This window comes from Gadus morhua, chromosome 22 (assembly GCF_902167405.1).
Source record: "Gadus morhua chromosome 22, gadMor3.0, whole genome shotgun sequence".
NCBI classification, from domain to species: domain Eukaryota; kingdom Metazoa; phylum Chordata; class Actinopteri; order Gadiformes; family Gadidae; genus Gadus; species Gadus morhua.
The window spans coordinates 21,139,401-21,156,697 of record NC_044069.1 but is presented as its reverse complement, the minus strand read 5'-3'; the positions used below and the strand labels follow the sequence as shown (position 1 = coordinate 21,156,697).

Sequence of the window (17,297 nt, the reverse complement as noted above, 5' to 3'; positions counted from 1 at the left end):
TCCTGGTTCCCCCTGCAGGTCGTGTGTTCACCCTGGACCTGAGGGGGTCCGCCTCGCTGCGGGGGCTGCGGGGGGCCGAGCGGGCCTGCGTCCTGCAGAACGCCCGCCTGGCCTCGGGGGCGGAGCTCCGCCGGGCCGTGCTGGAGTGCTCCTTCTCCGCCTGCACCCGGGGGTGGCTCCACGACGGCACCGTGGGGTGAGGAGCCAGCCCTTCATGTGTGTGCTTGTACACGTTCATTTGTGTGTCTGTGTGTGTGTGTTTCTGTGTGTGTGTGTGTGTGTGTGTGTGTGTGTGTGTGTGTGTGTGTGTGTGTGTGTGTGTGCGTGTGTACGTTTTGGTGTGTGTGTTTGTGTGTGTGTTTGTGTGTGTCTGACTGTGTGTGTGTTGCGTGTGTTCACAATGGCCGGCGAGACGGAGAAAGACATGAAAGATGTCGGAGAGATATTGAAGGATTTAGAGACGGAACTTCAATAAAAGAGAGAGCAGGGAGGGAGGGAGAGAGGAAGAGAGAGAGAGCAGAGAGGGAGGGAGAGAGGAAGAGAGAGAGCAGAGAGGGACGGAGGGAGGAAGAAAGAGAGAGCACAGAGGGACGGAGAGAGGAAGAGAGAGTGGAAGAGAGATATTGAAAGCCACCCTCTGTTCCTCTTCGGCAAAGGAGAGAATTCTGAGTCAGGGTGTCATGTCAGAAACTGACTCCATTTACACCTTCCATCTCCACGGTAACATGCCACACACCTCCTTAGAGGGAGAGAGAGGAGAGAGAGAGAGAGAGAGAGAGAGAGAGAGAGATTGAGGGTGAGACAGAAATAAATATGGACAGAGAAGGATAAGGGGAAACCGTGATTTCCCTGCGATAGTCAGTCTCAGCCTAAACTTCCTAAGCTTCTACGTTGTGCAAATGTTTGTCTCTACCAAAGTCAGTCCCAGGTTCCACATAGTTGTTTACCAAGAACACTTCTCGATTTCACTTGCGAGAACGTAATACTGAAAGTGACAAGTATTTTCCAGAGGGAAAAGCTCTGGCGTCGGCCCGGTTACGACACGTGGAAATGGCGAACCCTAAAAACACATCAGTACACCAAAGATGTTTCCTTTCTTCTTCTTCTTCTTCTTCTTCTTCTTCTTCTTCTTCTTCTTCTTCTTCTTCTTCTTCTTCTTCTTCTTCTTCTTCTTCTTCTTCTTCTTCTTCTTCTTCTTCTTCTTCTTCTTCTTCTTCTTCTTCTTCTTCTTCTTCTTCTTCTTCTTCTTCTTTTTGCCTCCCCCCTGCCCGGGGGGATGGACCTCTGCGTTCACACCCTTTTACCACCTAACCGTCGTGTATTTCCACTGCCCTTCGCTGTCCGAGCCCAGGTTGCCTTATCTTTAGGAACCTCGAGATCAGCACACTGCAGAGCGTAGACCACAGCTTCCTCTGCTGCTGCCACATTACCTCATACAACTCTGCTTCCTCACCTGTATATTCACACACATACACACACACGCACATGCACACACATACACATACACGCGCACCCACATGCACACCCACAGACACACACAGATACAGACACACACACATGCACAGTGCTGCAACTGTGTGGGGTTCACCTTTATAAGGTTTGAAAAATGGTTGCGTTTGAAAAATGGTTGCGTTTGAAAGGTTTCCTTGCTCTCTCTCTTTTCATACTCTCTCTGTCTCTCTCCCAGCCGGTGGGTTTGTATGTGTGTGTGCCGGGGTGTGTCTGTGTGCGTTGGTGCTGGGTGGAAGGGCCCAGTTGTCATTCTGTTGTGCATCGTCTTTACACCAGCGTGTGAACGTTCACTGTGGATCAGAGCGTGACTGTGGAGCTTTAATGAACTGTGACATCAGGGGTTTGATGGCATGTAGCGTCATACTTGCTCTCTGCCGATTCACATGCACACGTGTGGGCACACACACACACACACACACACACAAACACACACGTACACACAGACACACAGACACACAGACACACACACACACACACACACACACACACACACACACACACACACACACACACACACACACACACACACACACTCAGACACACACTCTCACCCACCTACACACTCACACAGAGCAAATGTTACAGTAATACAACATGACACTGCATGTGTGCAATATCGTACACCATGAGGATGCATTTCTCTTCCTCCACCCTGTGATCTGATGCGCTGTGCCCCCCTCTACCCCTCCGCGGTCTTCCTGAATACTGATAGTCACTCATCAATGCGTGCTCACGTATACACACTAAGCCCTGGTTTATACCGTCTTACTAAACCTGCACGCAATCATTGTCTTGTCAAGCACGGAAGGTTTATTATAACATTGATGTGGGATTACACTAAGGACCCAGATCCATTCCTGTCGTCTTATCAGCTTGGTTTAGTTTGGCCTGCTGTCGGAATATTGATTGGCTGAGAAAGTGTAATGTGTACTGATAAGGGCCTAGTAACAGGTGAACACAGAAGGGAAGATCCTCCATAAATAGTTGGAAAACCGAGTACTCACTGTGGACAGCTGCATCACTAGATCTCAATAAATGATTGATCTGTTATAATAAGATATCTATATACATAGCTGATTCCACTTCATCACTCCGCACCACGCGGTGGTCTGGCTGTGGCCCCACACACCGAGGACACAGGCTGGAGAGGTGGAACCCGTTTATGGCCAAGGTTCAATATCACAGACAGAGCAGGAGGCGTGACACGCAGGGGCTGACCTGAGTGTTTGCGGGGATGGCTGGTTTAACCGCTGCACTGCCCGATTGCTCAACAGGTGTGCCTGATGATGTTTGCAGAGTGTGTGTGGATGACGGCTGGTTTAAGCAGCCTCACCTGGCCAGAGTCAGACTGATTGGACTCTGGTGCTGGGTGGGGTTGCTTAAACCAGCCGTCATCCACACACACTCCGCAAACATCATCATCGTCATCATCATCATCATCATCATCATCATCATCATCATCATCATCATCATCATCAGCATCACCAAAACATGACTGTGTTCTCATATTAGTATAAATCACACAGAGTGCAAGGACTACAACTGCTTAGTTTGCACTGTTTATTTCCTGCAATGCCATGTATTCATATCCATAGGAGTCCATAGGATTCTTGTGGGGGTTTAAAAATAGGCGTCGTGCGTGTGTGCGTGTGCGTGTGTGTGTGTGTGTGTGTGTGTGTGAGTGTGAGTGCTGTGCGTGTGTATGTTAGTGATTGTGATTATTTTTAACACGTCCAGTATTATGTGTTTATCCGTTTTTTATATCATTTTATATAATGTTTGTACATTGTTATATATACTATACATAGTTGTCTTTTAACAACAACTTATACCTTATAAGTGTGTCTGTCTGTCTGTCTGTCTGTCTGTCTGTCTGTCTGTCTGTCTGTCTGTCTGTCTGTCTGTCTGTCTGTCTGTCTGTCTGACTGTCTGTCTGTCTGTCTGTCTGTCTGTCTGTCTCTCTCTCTCCAGGACCACAGACTGTAGGAACGCCGGCAGCTCCCTGACGGCCATGGAGGTGAGGACCGAGAACTTCACCGACCACACGGCCCAGCTCAACGCCTTCTGTATCAAAGACACAGGTCAGTGCACGTGCACACACACACACACACACACACACACACACACACACACACACACACACACACACACACACACACACACACACACACACACACACACACACACACACGCACACTCACACACACACACACACAATAAAAAACATGGACGCGCACACAAACACACACCCATGTGCAATTGCACATTCATGAGAGTGAGAGAAACAGAAGGGGACAGAGAAAGAGAGAAGGACAGTGGGTGGGTGTGTGTTAGAGAGAGAGAGCAAGAGAGAGGGTGTTTTAGGGTCAGTTTATTTACATTATCCAATTTGCTTGGTGTTCTCTGTATGTGTTGATAGAATCCCTCCATTAATGTAAGCCGAAGCTGAGCGTTACAGCTTCACTCACACACTCACACGAACACACCCCTCATCTCTTGAGCGTGGGTTTATCCTCGGGAGGGGACGGGTCCTGGAGTTGTTTTTGGATGGGGCTGATATTGGGCTCCCCAGTCCTCCTCAACACTGGGCCCAGTGTGTCGACCACAGCCCCGGAATGGGCCCTCTCCCACTGCGAGGACCCCTGAACACTGCCCTACACAGAGCAAAGACACAGCCTGGTGCTGGGGATGGAGTGGGTTAGTGGGTCAAGGCTCATGTTGTGGGGGTCGACGGGGTCGTTGAGGCAGGGAAACATGGGTCTGAGAAGGTTGTTGAGTCCAATTTGGGGAGTCCTTTTATGCATGTTGAAATAACAACAACTGTTTAGCCATTTAATTGAGTATATTTGAAGATGTACAGTATAAGCTCGTTATAATGAACATTTAGGGTTTTTCATACATTATTGGAAGAAGGTTAACCACAGAAAATTCAACCCTCTAGAAAAGACCCCAGATTCTGCCCCTGGGACGTGTTCATTAACCCGCCTGCTCTCTGGGCCAGGCGTGCCGTGCGGTGACCCCCCCTCCTTCCCCAGCACCCGGCTCCAGGGCCAGGCGGGGTTCGAGCTGGGGGATGAGCTGCTGTACGTGTGCACCCCCGGCTATCGGATGCCCAGCGGGAACACGGCCTTCAGCCTGCTGTGCGACAGCTGCGGAGAGTGGTACGGCCTGGTGCAGATGTGTCTCAGAGGTGAGGAGGAGGGCCGATGGGAGCCAGAGAGGAACACGACAATAAGACAGGGAAGAGGTTGTCCGGAGGTATTTAAACGTTTGGGTGGTTTGACCCGAGCGGCGGTAAGGCAGTGAGGTCAGCGATCGCTTGGTCTCTTGGCCCGTCTGCTTCTAGTGTTTTCAGGGACTTGTGTTTGAATTGTAGCTCCTGGGGAAACAGAGTGCCAATTGTGAGGGCTGGGATGAGAGAGAAAAGGCGGCCATTGCACTTGAGTGCGAGATGCCACGGCGTGGCTGGGTCCCTGTGAGTAGAGGCAGGGCCGAGGGCCATATGTGCAGGCAGAATGTCTAGCCCTCGCTGGCCAAACCGACAACTTGAGGGAGAAAGAGCGTATGAAAAAAAAAAAACTTGTTTTAAACCAGTATTAAAGCAAATTAACGAAGGTTTTCATATTTCGGTGTGTCCTTATAATGTAGGATACGAATGGGGGGGTGTTTGAATCAGGGCCGGAAGGCATGCCTGAAACAGTGCATCGGCTGAATAACAAACACTGAACAGCGTAGTATCACAAATGTTTTATTTTTTTGTGCATTTCCACAGATGAAAGTGAAACGCACGTCGACTACGAAGACAGGTTCCCCGAAGGCTACGGTGCGCTGGACCACCACAGTGACCCCGGGGAGGTCCCGGCAGAGAGGGAGGACCCCCCGGTCTCGGAGGAGGTGCACCCGGCGGTGTTCCAGCAGCAGCAGGATCCCACCCCCTTCACGGCGGGGCGAGGAGGGCAGCAGCGCCGGGACCAGCAGGGAGAGGAGGCGTGGGGAGGGGAGGAACGCTCCCTCCACGGGGCGGAGGGCGTGGCCGGCGGAGCGTCGCAGGGGGCCGCTCGAGGTGTCCGGCTGGGAGAGGACCCCGAGCCCGGGGACGTGAAGGGCGGTGTTCCTCTGGAGCAGGAGCAGGAGCTCGTGGTGCGGGTGGGGTCCGACGCGGCGTCGCAGGCCACGGCCGCGCCCGTCTCCAAGCTCTCCCAGAAGCACATGTTCTGGTTCCCGTCAGAGGCCTTCCACGAGGAGGGCTACCCTGCCCCGGAAGACCCCGGCACGCAGACCCCAGCGGCTGACACAGACCAATCAGACGAGAGCAAGGAGGGTCATCCCGATGACGATGCTGACGATCACCACGATGAGGTCGGCGACCATGACGACCACGAGGACGACCGTGAAGACAGCCGCCAACAGGAGGATCATGACGACAGTCGCCATAGCGACCACGACGACCACGACGACCGTGAAAACCGCGACGATGGAGCAGATGAGGATGTCCATGACAACAGTCGCCAGGAGGAGGCCCAGGACGAGGACCTTCTGGATCAACACGTGAAGCATTACAATCCGGGCCAGCGCGACACCGTGGACCGGTACAGTCGCTACGACGACGACGTCGATCCCAGGGAGCACTACGACATGGGCGAACACGAGGACGACCAACACGCCCACGTCCTCCGTGGCGGCGAAAGAGAAGACGCTGACGGAGACCGTGACCGTGACATTGTTGAGGAGGACGGCGACGATAAAGACCGGGAGAGGGAGGACCTCCATGAGCCCGGATCCCACGAAGAGCCCGAAGACCCCCATGAGCTTGAAGAGCCTGAAGACCACCACGAGCACGAAGACCACCATGAGGACGAAGACCACGAGGAATACGATGAGCATGAAGAGCCTGAAGACCACCGCGAGCACGGTGACCAGGATGAGCATGAAGAGCACGAAGACCACGATGACCACGATGACCACGATGACCACGTTGACCACGATGACCACGATGACCACGTTGACCACGATGACCACGATGACCATGATGACCACGAGGACCACGTTGACCAGGAAGAGCCTGAAGAGCCTGAAGAGCACCCTGAGGAATCGGAGGAAGACTTGGAAAGCGAAACGAGCGAACCCAACGAGAACAACGACAGTGACGCCGATGGCGACCGCTACCACGACCATGACCACACTAAGGAGGAGACTGCTGAGACCGATAACGAAGACGAGCACGATGCCCACGACATCCTCGAGGACCATGATGAAGACCACGATGAGGATAAGGATGACGACATCGATCCTCAGCTGGACCTCCCTCTTGCCACAGAGGAACCCACAACCCAGGAAGCGGCAGGGAGAAAGCCGACGACCACCACGGACAAGAACTGGCTGGACGGCTACCCCGTCGGGCCCGAAGAGGCCGAGAGGGGCGGCTCCACAGAGGAGGCAGGGCCGTCCCGAGAGACAGAGGAGGAGGAGGAACCGGTCGTTGTGGTCGGCGGCGGAGCGACAGACGAGTCCAGCGAGGCGGACCCCCTCCCGGAGCTCCCCTCCGACGGACCCGAGCCGGAGCAGGACCGGGGGGGAGACGCCTGGCCCGGCCCCCGTCCCCGCCAGCCCACCCCTCCCCCCGGCGGCCACCAGTCCCAGGACTCCATCTCATACCCGGACCACACCGAGGACCCCGCCCTCGCCTTGGACGCGGAACACCCCTCGGATCACCCGTACCCGGAGCCCCGCCCGGGCCTCCCGGAGGGCGGCGAGGACGCGGACGGCACGGTGTCGCTGGAAGGGGAGGGCGGGGAGAGGGCCCCGGTGGAGGGGGAGATGGGGGAGGCCGTGTGCACCGGGGAGGACTGCCCTCCCCCTCCTCCGCCCACCTCGTCCAGCCGGGGTCCCATCGTGGCTGCCGTCATCGTGGCGATCTGCGCGGTCGCCATGGTAGCCGTCATGGGGGCGTGGCTGTACCGCCGGCGGCAGCAGAAGAACTCCATGTACCAGTTGAACGGCAAGGACCACAGCCAGTGCAATCCGGAGCAGCAGATCGAGATGCAGCAGAAGGTGTAGCCTAACGAACAAGCGGGGGGAGGGGGAGAGGGACGGACACTGTGGAGCTGGGGAAGGGGCGGAGCATTAGAGTCCGGCCAATCAGATTGATCTGACGTATTAAGATAGGTATCAATGGGTATTTAGGTATAGGTATTTATGGTTGTATTTAGGGGCCTCCTCACTGTGTAGGGATGTCCATAGCATCTCACACAACTAAGAACTTGCATTGTAGATGATGTATAGACAAAAGGGTTTATAATTGAGCTGGGTGGGTGGGGATAAAGGGGGGGTTAGCAGGGTCGTTTAGGAGTTTAATGAGATGATTGTAGCGGACAACACAAGATCATTTCTGTCTGAAATATGCGCTTGGAGAAAGCCCTCAGACATTGTGGTGAAGATATTTTAATTTCATGTCATAGGAGTTTGTTTTTTTATGCCAATATTAATGCCTGCTCCCTGAAGGGAGCATTCAATCGTTTAGTTTTGATGTGTTGGTTTTTGTTTTATGTTTTTAATTACTGTGTTGTTGCGAGAAAAAGAAATCCACTTTAGTCCTTTATTTTGAGAATGTTGAGGTTCAGACTTCTGCCAGAGACAGCACTGAATGAACCTGTAGGGACAAGCCTGTCTCTGGTCAGAGCGGAGGGTCGACAGAGGCCCTCGACACCCAGTCACAAACGGGCCTTCTCCACCGAGCAGCTCTCTTGGTTTGATTGGTTCCATATGGTAGCTGAGTGGTGCAACTGAATGCCTCCACATTCAGTCGTTGTCTCCCCCCCCCCCCTCCTCCTCCCAAGCGGGCGTTCTGAACCAATATGGCCACTAGGTGAATAAGGCCCATAGTAGGGATGTGCAACAGGGCAATTTTTTTTTCTTAGATGACATCTAGAAGAAGATCACACCCTGTCTGATTATGTGTGTGTGTGTGTGTGTGTGTGTGTGTGTGTGTGTGTGTGTGTGTGTGTGTGTGTGTGTGTGTGTGTGTGTGTGTGTGTGTGTGTGTGTGTGTGTGTGTGTGTGTGTGTGTGTGTGTGTGTGTGAATACGTGCCCGTGTGTGCGTGTGTGTTCATTCATGTGTGTGTGTTCGCATGCGTGTGTGTGTGTGTCTGTGTGTGTGTGTGTGTGTGTCACATTGGTGTGATTCTCTGGTCATTGGTGTGTCATGTTTGAAGGTCCCGGTGAGAGTCCAGAGTCTGGATGAGGGATGCCACATAGAATTCAGAACCCAAGATCAAACAGCCCAGTGCTGCCATGACAACCAATAGTATGTAAGTTGCCAAAACAGGACAGCAATCTAACTATTTTGAAGGTGAATTATTATTACTTTATCTTTATACAAATTGACTTTGAATAACCAGAGCACTGGGAATGATTTGGTTTACATTATCTGATATTCATTCTGTTTTTTGTGTGGTACTGTGTTATTTTCCATCATAGTTTGTTAGTGTTATTAAATATGAAAAAAGGATTATTAAGGTATACTTCTAATAACAGATATCGCATGACAGCAATTTTGGTAGTATTAACATTTGGATACATTTTTAATACTGTACACAAAGAACTGACATTTTTAGAATGGAAGGAACCCAATAATTTTGTCATCGCTGATGTTCTCCCCCTTATCATAGTTTTATGTGCATTGTTTCCAAAAAATATGTGTTTGTGTGTGTGTCTGAGAGCGAGACAGATGGTGTGTGTTTGCGTATGTGTGTGTGTGTTTGTGTGTGTGTGTGTGTGTGTGTGTGTGTGTGTGTGTGTGTGTGTGTGTGTGTGTGTGTGTGTGTGTGTGTGTGTGTGTGTGTGTGTGTGTGTGTGTGTGTGTGTCTGCACAGTAGTGCTTTTACAAAATTGAAAATAAAATAAATGTCCTAAATTCTTTAGGACAATAGCTGAAGCAAACAACAAACAAATTCCTTCTGTGGTGAGTGTGTGTTTCTGTAAATACATGTTGACATGAGTAAACTGCTGCACATAAAGCCTACATAACTGGTCTCAGACCTAACAGATGCTCCTCACAGCCCAGGACAGGCTCAGGTCAGGTCTCACACAGGGTCAACTATACCTTTTCTTAAGTCATCGGACATTGTCTTTTATTATTTGAATTGAACACAACGTTAGCAGCTGCCCACTGTCAGCTTGGCCATGCTGCCATGCTATAACCCAAACAATAAAGAAACTGTTAGAAAATATGTTGTTTATGTGTTGTTTTTATCATTTTTATTAATTATATGCTCCTCAATTCACGGGGCGGTTAGATAAGGATACGGTTGTCCAGTTTTGTCTATGCATGTTTTCCCGCTGTAGGTTTCAATAAACGACTCAGTCTGTCGCCTGTGGTTACTCTTGTGTGACATCATCAGACCTGTACAGATCATCTCTCCATGATAAATGTCTAGGGCAGTCTAGAACAGAGCTTGCTCTGTAAATGTGGTTAGTTTGACCCTTAACCTCTGCCCTCTCTTCTCATATGAACAATGATAGTTGTTTGCTTTTCAAAGAGAGCAGGCCGCTGCTGGGAACAGGGAACAGGGAGGAGAGGGTGACGGCGGGGCAGAGGGAGACAGAACAATCTAGAGAGGGAGGGGGAGAGTGATCGAGACAAACTGAATGTCCTCCTGTGGTCGATCTTTTTTGACATGGCTGTGAGACAAACTGCACAGAGACACGATGTTCAAACATTATTAAGACGGTGTGCTCCGTCCCCTGGCCGGGCGGCCTTGCTGGGCCTGGACCCTGAGCCCCCGGTCCGGAGGGAACCGCTGAACTGGGCCCGCTGAGACCGCCACCATGTGGGGTTAGACGGCCTCGCCTCGCTCTCCCTCTCTCCAATATCGTTTGGAACTTCCATTTTGACACGAGTCACAGAACAGGAAACCCCACGGTGGAATAAACAACGTCGATAGAGAAAATTTCAAACCTTTGTTTTCGAAACCTGATTTTATTTTAAAAATGCCTGGGTGAGTCATATTTCTTAGGACAACTGACAAATTTGCAAACAAAATAATACATATAGCTTTCACAGTGGGCTACAAAACAGAACAGATAGGGAAAACATCATCATCCTTATTATTATCATAGTCACCATCATCATCATCATCATCATCATCATCATCATCATCACCATCATCGTCATCATCATCATTGGTACTACAGGCAAACATCACTGTAATGCTTACTTAGTGCACAACATTAGAATGTATAAATATTATGTCCCCCCCACCCAAAGAAATGTCTGTATTGTCCAACCAGGTTCCCTCCCAAGCCATCCAATAAATACCAGCGACAATAGGACCCGGGGAGCGGAAAAGTTGTTACTGTTGGTCTTGGTATGTTCCTCTTCTCTGTTTGTTCTCAGTGTTCAACTAGTGCTGGTTATTCCTCGTCTAGGAACTCATCTATAAATTCCATAACCTCCCCCTGTGGAAACACACACAATATACAAACAGAGGTCAAGAGAGAGAGACAAGAATAAGTTAAAAAAAATAAAAAATGTGCAAAACAACATATTTCCTCCATCTAAATTGAAGCTCAATGATTCCCTGCCCCGAGAATTTTTGTAACAATCAAAAGAGGCTTAACCCTATTGCTTCTCTTACGTAGGTAGTCGCTGCTGGGTTTGTGTGCGTCTAGTTACTAGTAGGATCAATGTCACACTGCCACCTGGTGGCTTGGTAGGCCATTACAGGATAACAAGCTTAAATCTAGGCCACTGCATGGTATCAATATCCGGGTAAAAAGACGAATCTGCTCGCTCATGTCTTTCTAGCTCCAGCATATGCAGGAGGGATGGGTGGACCGACTCTTTTCAAAGGCAGGTTTCCTTCGAGTAGATACATGTAATGAATCTTACAAGTTTTGAAACTGTTTGCAAAATGGTGCATTACCAGTCAGCGTGCTTAAGTCTCCACTAATAAAAGATAAAATAATAATTTGGCTGCATTGTTCCAACATCCCACTTGTATGTAGGTAGGGGTGATTTTGAACACGGCAGACACAGAGTAACAAGTCCAAATGCATTTTATGCATACAGTTGTATTAGGTTTCCAGTAGAAATGACTCACGACTGACTAAAGAAATGACAGAGGTCCGGAGCTCATGGCCTCACAGCCCGGCCGCTTCACTCACTGAACCAGACTGGATGAAACGCTCCAACCCTGCCCGCTGCGGGCAGGGGTGGAGCGTTTCATCCAGTCTGGTTGGCTGTCTGCACCCAGGTCCGATTCAATCCCGTCAAGTTCACTCGTATGTTCCGGTTCAGGGCCGGCGCAAACCAACACGACAGGCCCGCCCTCCCACGCACCTCATCGTCGCTCTTCAGGTGAAGCCTGGAGAACTCTAGCATCTGGAGCTGCATGGTGGTCTGGTTGAAGTAACGCAGGGCCTCCTGGAACACACACACACACACACACGCACACGCGCGCGCGCACACACGCACGCACGCACGCACGCACGCACGCACGCACGCACGCACGCACGCACGCACACACACACACACACACACACACACACACACACACACACACACACACACACACACACACACACACACACATGGGGATGAAGGATGTGATTATTAACTGAAAACATTATTGATGTTAATTAATCTCGGCATGTTGGTATGTGTTTGTTTGTGTGTGTGTTTGTGTGTGTGTGTGTTACATCATTAGAGGGGCAGATATTGTGTTTGCGCAGCTGCGCTCTTCTCCGCTCCTGATTGTCCTCTACAGGCCGCCGCTGACTGATTCTGGGCGTGGCATCGGGGATATAAGCACACCTGTCCCGATCTCTGGCGGATGATCCCGCACGCATCCAGGCTGTTTCACGCTGTGCCACGCCGGCCCTTGGCGTCTTATGTGTAGAGTGTATTGATATATACTGCAAGTTGCTGTTAAGCACCAATTTCCCATGTTGGAACATTCTTGCTTTTACAATAATTTATGCGTTGGTGGTTGGCAAGGTTGTCTTCACGTTATTAGTTCAGGTTAGAGCAGCGTAGTTAGAGGAACCGGCAGACTGACCTACTTTTTGTTTCTGGTCGGGAGGAAGATAGTTTGTTCCCCCGGAGTTAGGTTTAGTTAGGGTTTCCTTTCTGTTTTGTTCTATTTCCTTTCGTTTATTTAATAACCATCCCAACATGTGTCTAAAGCAAAGATTGAATAAATTCATTGTTTCCAACACAGCCCATTGTCTTCAGCCTATGTGTTATTTGGTACCATCTCCGACCATGTGGTGGTGCCGTAACAGAGTGTGTGTGTGTGTGTGTGTGTGTGTGTGTGTGTGTGTGTGTGTGTGTGTATGTGTGTGTGTGTGTGTGTGTGTGTGTGTGTGTGTGAGACCCTGGATGGGTTGGCTCACCGCTCTTGGGAGGAAGTCCTCGTCCGTGAGTCCCCACTTGTCCTTGTGGAACTTGTAGTAGGCCACGTTGTTCTTCATGACCTCGTCGTTGGGGTCAAACAGCATGTAGCTGGCCACGCACGGGGCTGCGTTCTTCATGTCGTTCACTGGGGACGAGGTTAATAAGCCAAGGATGAGCAAAGAAAGGTATCTACACAAAGATTTGGACCAGCTACTGAGGATGGCAACTGACAGAGGTGAAGAAGGAGCTTCAACCCCCAACCTTTCTAAAAGACACAACTGCCATCATCCTTTTGATGACCAAAAATATCTTCTGGTGTAAAGCTTTAGGAGAGCAAGGCTGAGGACAACGGTTAGTGACTAGTGTTGGTTCTACCAGGGCTTGAGCTTGTGATGAGCAGGACTAGTGTTGGAACTAACCAGACCTTGTTATTAACAGGACTAGTGTTGTTACTAACCAGAACTTGAGCTTCTTAATAACCAGACTAGTGTTGGTACTAACCAGGCCTTGACTTTGTCAATAGCAGGACTAGTGTTGGTACTAACCAGGCCTTGTTAATAACAGGACTAGTTTTGTTACTAACCAGGCCTTGTTAATAACAGGACTGGTGTTGTTACTAACCAGGCCTTGTTAATAACAGGAGTAGTGTTGGTACTAACCAGGCCTTGAGCTTGTCAATAACAGGACTAGTGTTGGTACTAACCAGGCCTTGTTAATAACAGGACTAGTGTTGGTACTAACCAGGCCTTGTTAATAACAGGACTAGTGTTGGTACTAACCAGGCCTTGAGCTTGTCATGAGCTGGACTTACGTTTATAATAAGCAAACTGCAGGTAATGGAACATAGTTGCAACAAACTTCTCCACCACGAAGCCGCCCACCACCGGCGTGAGCTCGCTCTCACAGATGACCTTGCGCTCCAGGACTTCTGTGTAGTGATCTGGAGAAGAGAGGCACACACAGGGAGAACACACATGATGAAGACGCAACCGTATTCAACAGCATTTCCTCAAAGCCCGACTGAACTGGGAGAAGGGGACGATATTTGTGCTGTTCTACTAAACAGGTCTAATAAAATAAAATACATGTCATTGTGAAACTGTAGAGAGTCACCTGTATGATGAGGATGAGGAAGAGGGGATTAGAAGGAGGATGGAGAGGGAGACAGAGGCTCACATAATCTACATTATCGGTCATGACGACATCTTAAAGAAACACGTCCATCGCTGGTATAACCCTGACAGCATACGCATTACACCGATCGGTCTGTGGAAACCCTGACCCGATGAAACCTTGTAGGAATGATGGATGTTCTGTACCTGTGCTCGAGGCTTCCACCTACAGATCAAACCTGCACCTACTAACCCTCCCCATCCCACGCCTCCAGTCCTGAGACGCATTGAGCTCAGCCCCCCCAAATGGACGTGGGCTTCTTCAGGACCATCGGAGAGTGCAGATTCCAGAAAGTTTACGTGCCTGGGTACGTAGTGCTACGCATGTGCGCGGGTGCGTGTGTATGTGTGCGTGGGTGAGTGTGTACTATGCGTGCATGCGTGCGTGTGTATGTGTGTGTGTGTGTGGGTGCGTGTGTGTGTGTATGCGTGCGTGCGTTGGTGTGTGTGAGCTGCCCGCGTGGACCCACCAGCGATGGAGGGGTAGAAGTCCTTGAAGTCCTTGACCTCGCGCGCGCCCTCCGACGCCGCCAGACACTCGTCGTAGACCTTGAAGAAGTCCCGCAGCGCCAGCTCCATGTCCGACACTGACGTGCGGAAGTTGTCTCCGTTGTACGCCCGCACCGCACGCACAAACAGCGCCTGACGCACAAAGACACAGCAAACAAACCACGAGGAGGAGGTTACAACACAGACTCAAGATATCCCCACTTCCATCCAGGTGTTTTATGTGACGTCAACTTTAAAACGTTATTATTGCATCTGTAGCGCGTTTTTGGTAGTCAGGTACACTACCGTTCAATAGTTTGGGTTAGAAATGTCCTTATTTTTTTAATTAAAGCCCAGTTTTTTTCAATGAAGACAGTCTAGACATTGTTAATGCGGTCAATTACACTTTTAGCTTGAAACGGCTGTTTTTTAATGGAATATCTACACAGGTTTACAGAGGCCAATTTCCAGCAGCCATCCCTCCTCCCCCCAAACGGTAGTGTACATTAATACCAGCCCCTTCTATCACACTTAGGACTGACCTTAGCTATATTCTGTATATTTAATCCACATTCCTATTAACCCAAGCTATCGGTGTACACAAAGAGTAATCTACAACAGCCCAATTTCTTCCATTTATTTTGTCATTTAATTAGTTAAGGTTGCATTGACTATTGGAACAGACTTAGACAGGTCAAACATCCCGACCAATGAAGACATGAACTTACTGTGAAAAATGTTAACACAATCTGAATGTCCTGTGATCAATTTGACCTTGCTCTGGTCTTTCTTGTGTGTGTATGTGTGTGTGTGTGTGTGGGGGGGGTTACGCTACAACTGTACAGTGCTGCATACACATGCTCTATGTTGTTACACCTGCACAACACCCAGACCAAATCCTTTTGTGTGTGTGTGTGTGTGTGTGTGTGTGTGTGTGTGTGTGTGTGTGTGTGTGTGTGTGTGTGTGTGTGTGTGTGTGTGTGTTCCCCCCTACCTCATAGGACTTGGTCTCCAGGTCTTTGAGGTGGTCCTCCGCTCCGGGCAGGCTCTTGTAGTAGGCCATGTTCCTCTGCATCATCTCATCGTCGGGGTGCTTCAACAGGAAGGTGTGGGCCGCCGACACCGCCTTGGCCAGGTTGTCCGACTGGTGGAGAAGGAACAACAGCCATGACCCCCGTTCTGACGCGGAGCCCCCCCACGACCAGCCTGACACATTTGAGCATTTCCACCTCGATTACATGCCGAAATATATCCGTATGTACACCTGTGATGAGCCCGTTTATGACTTATCATTGGACATGTTACACATTGTTGTTCATGTGGAAATTATAATGTATCTATATGTGTGCAACTTTAAAATTTAAAATATGTGTACATAAAAAAACATTGAACGCCCCCCCCCCCCATTGGAGGTTCAATGGATTAATTCCGGCGTATAAAACACCTCGATCAAAGAGAGTTGGACATTTAAAGGGAACCACTTCCACACCTCAATGTGAGAAGGAAGGAGACCCAGATATATATCCTCTTCCATGTTGGGATCATGAGAGAGGGCCCCGTGGCCCGTGCATTGCATCCGTGGCATGTACGTGACGTCACTAGCAGCAATGGTGAAATCACTGCAACTTCGCTCCATCATCATCATCATCATCAAAAAAAAGTTAAATATGGGAGGAGGGGTGTAACTGCGCAATTCTAAGACTCATACATGTTGTTGTTTCGTAACGGAATGTAAACTATCTGTATCTTACTTTAAAGTAGGCGTACTGCAAATATCTGTAGGGCTCCCTTCTCTCGAACTCCTCGATAGTGTCGCGACTAGGCATGCTCTGTCTGAACGCAGGCAGACCCTGTTTGCAGCGCTTCAAGCACTGCGCCCGCTTCATCACGTTGCCGAAGACCCGCAACTCCGGGAACTCGGCGAACTTTTCCTCGTTGTCGAGCCGCAGCGAGCTGCAGTTGAGGTTGCAGAAGGCCTCGCTGTCCCGCAGCAGTCGGTACAGGCGGAGAGACACCTCCAGGTAGTCTACGCTGTCCTTCCACTTCTCCCCTGTGTATTGGTCCAACGCGTACTTATACGCAGAATCCAGAGGCATGAGTTCATGTCTGGGGAAACTCCTGAAACTGTACTTTTCGTACTGAGAGAAGACCACTGTGACGCCGAAGGCAAACAATAATATTGATAAGACTTGAGAAGAGGTGGAGTGGGCCATCTTCACGTTTCTTTATAACGGCGCAGCCTGCTTGGCTTCTGGGCTACGTCTCCGAACTGGTGTGTGCGTGCGTAGGCCGGTAGGACCGCCTTAACTTTTACGGCGTATCCGGACGCAGCGTCCCCTCCCCCGGCAACTGGGGTTCAAACGCCCCGGAGGGTGGGAGGCCGTGGGTCTGCTCCTCCCTGCCTTCTAGTGAGTTCCTTGGGTGCCATTACCGGTATAGTCTTGTAATAACCACAACGTTGAACTTTGCACAAAGTAAACAAAACAAAAAAAGTATATATAGGCTAATATATAACAGATATTATTTTTTTCTGCAAACATTTTTTTCAAACCTAATTTGAACAATATAACCTATTCACTTTTCCTATTTGAAGCGCCCCATTGAACCCATTGGTATCTCTAATAACGAACTGATGTACCGTGTTCCCATCACAGAGCTGGGTCCCGTGGCCGCTAATTAAACCCCTGCCGCGAGCGAGGCCCCGCCCCCTCCTGCTGCCACGTAGAAA

At 50.0% G+C, this 17,297-nt stretch overlaps 2 protein-coding genes across 2 annotated transcripts in view; one reads left to right on the top strand and one right to left on the bottom strand.

Annotated features, from left to right (window-relative positions):
* susd5 (sushi domain containing 5) overlaps positions 1–8,534 on the top strand; it is a 9,739-nt gene extending 1,205 nt beyond the window's left edge. Inside the window, exons 2-5 of the mRNA XM_030348203.1 lie at positions 19–196; positions 3,484–3,593; positions 4,514–4,702; positions 5,285–8,534. Coding sequence (XP_030204063.1) covers positions 19–196; positions 3,484–3,593; positions 4,514–4,702; positions 5,285–7,569 — 2,762 coding nt within the window. The 3' untranslated portion in view covers positions 7,570–8,534. The remainder of the gene's footprint in view (positions 1–18; positions 197–3,483; positions 3,594–4,513; positions 4,703–5,284) is intronic.
* A 1,927-nt stretch (positions 8,535–10,461) lies between these two features.
* Positions 10,462–16,879, bottom strand: crtap (cartilage associated protein). Its single transcript, XM_030347308.1, has 7 exons — positions 16,321–16,879; positions 15,564–15,713; positions 14,551–14,722; positions 13,720–13,848; positions 12,908–13,053; positions 11,853–11,936; positions 10,462–10,969 (listed from the first exon to the last, which is right to left on the bottom strand). Exons 1-7 carry the CDS (start codon positions 16,780–16,782, stop codon positions 10,925–10,927), a joined length of 1,188 nt encoding a protein of 395 aa, XP_030203168.1. The 5' UTR covers positions 16,783–16,879; the 3' UTR covers positions 10,462–10,924.
* Positions 16,880–17,297: the final 418 nt, after the last annotated feature.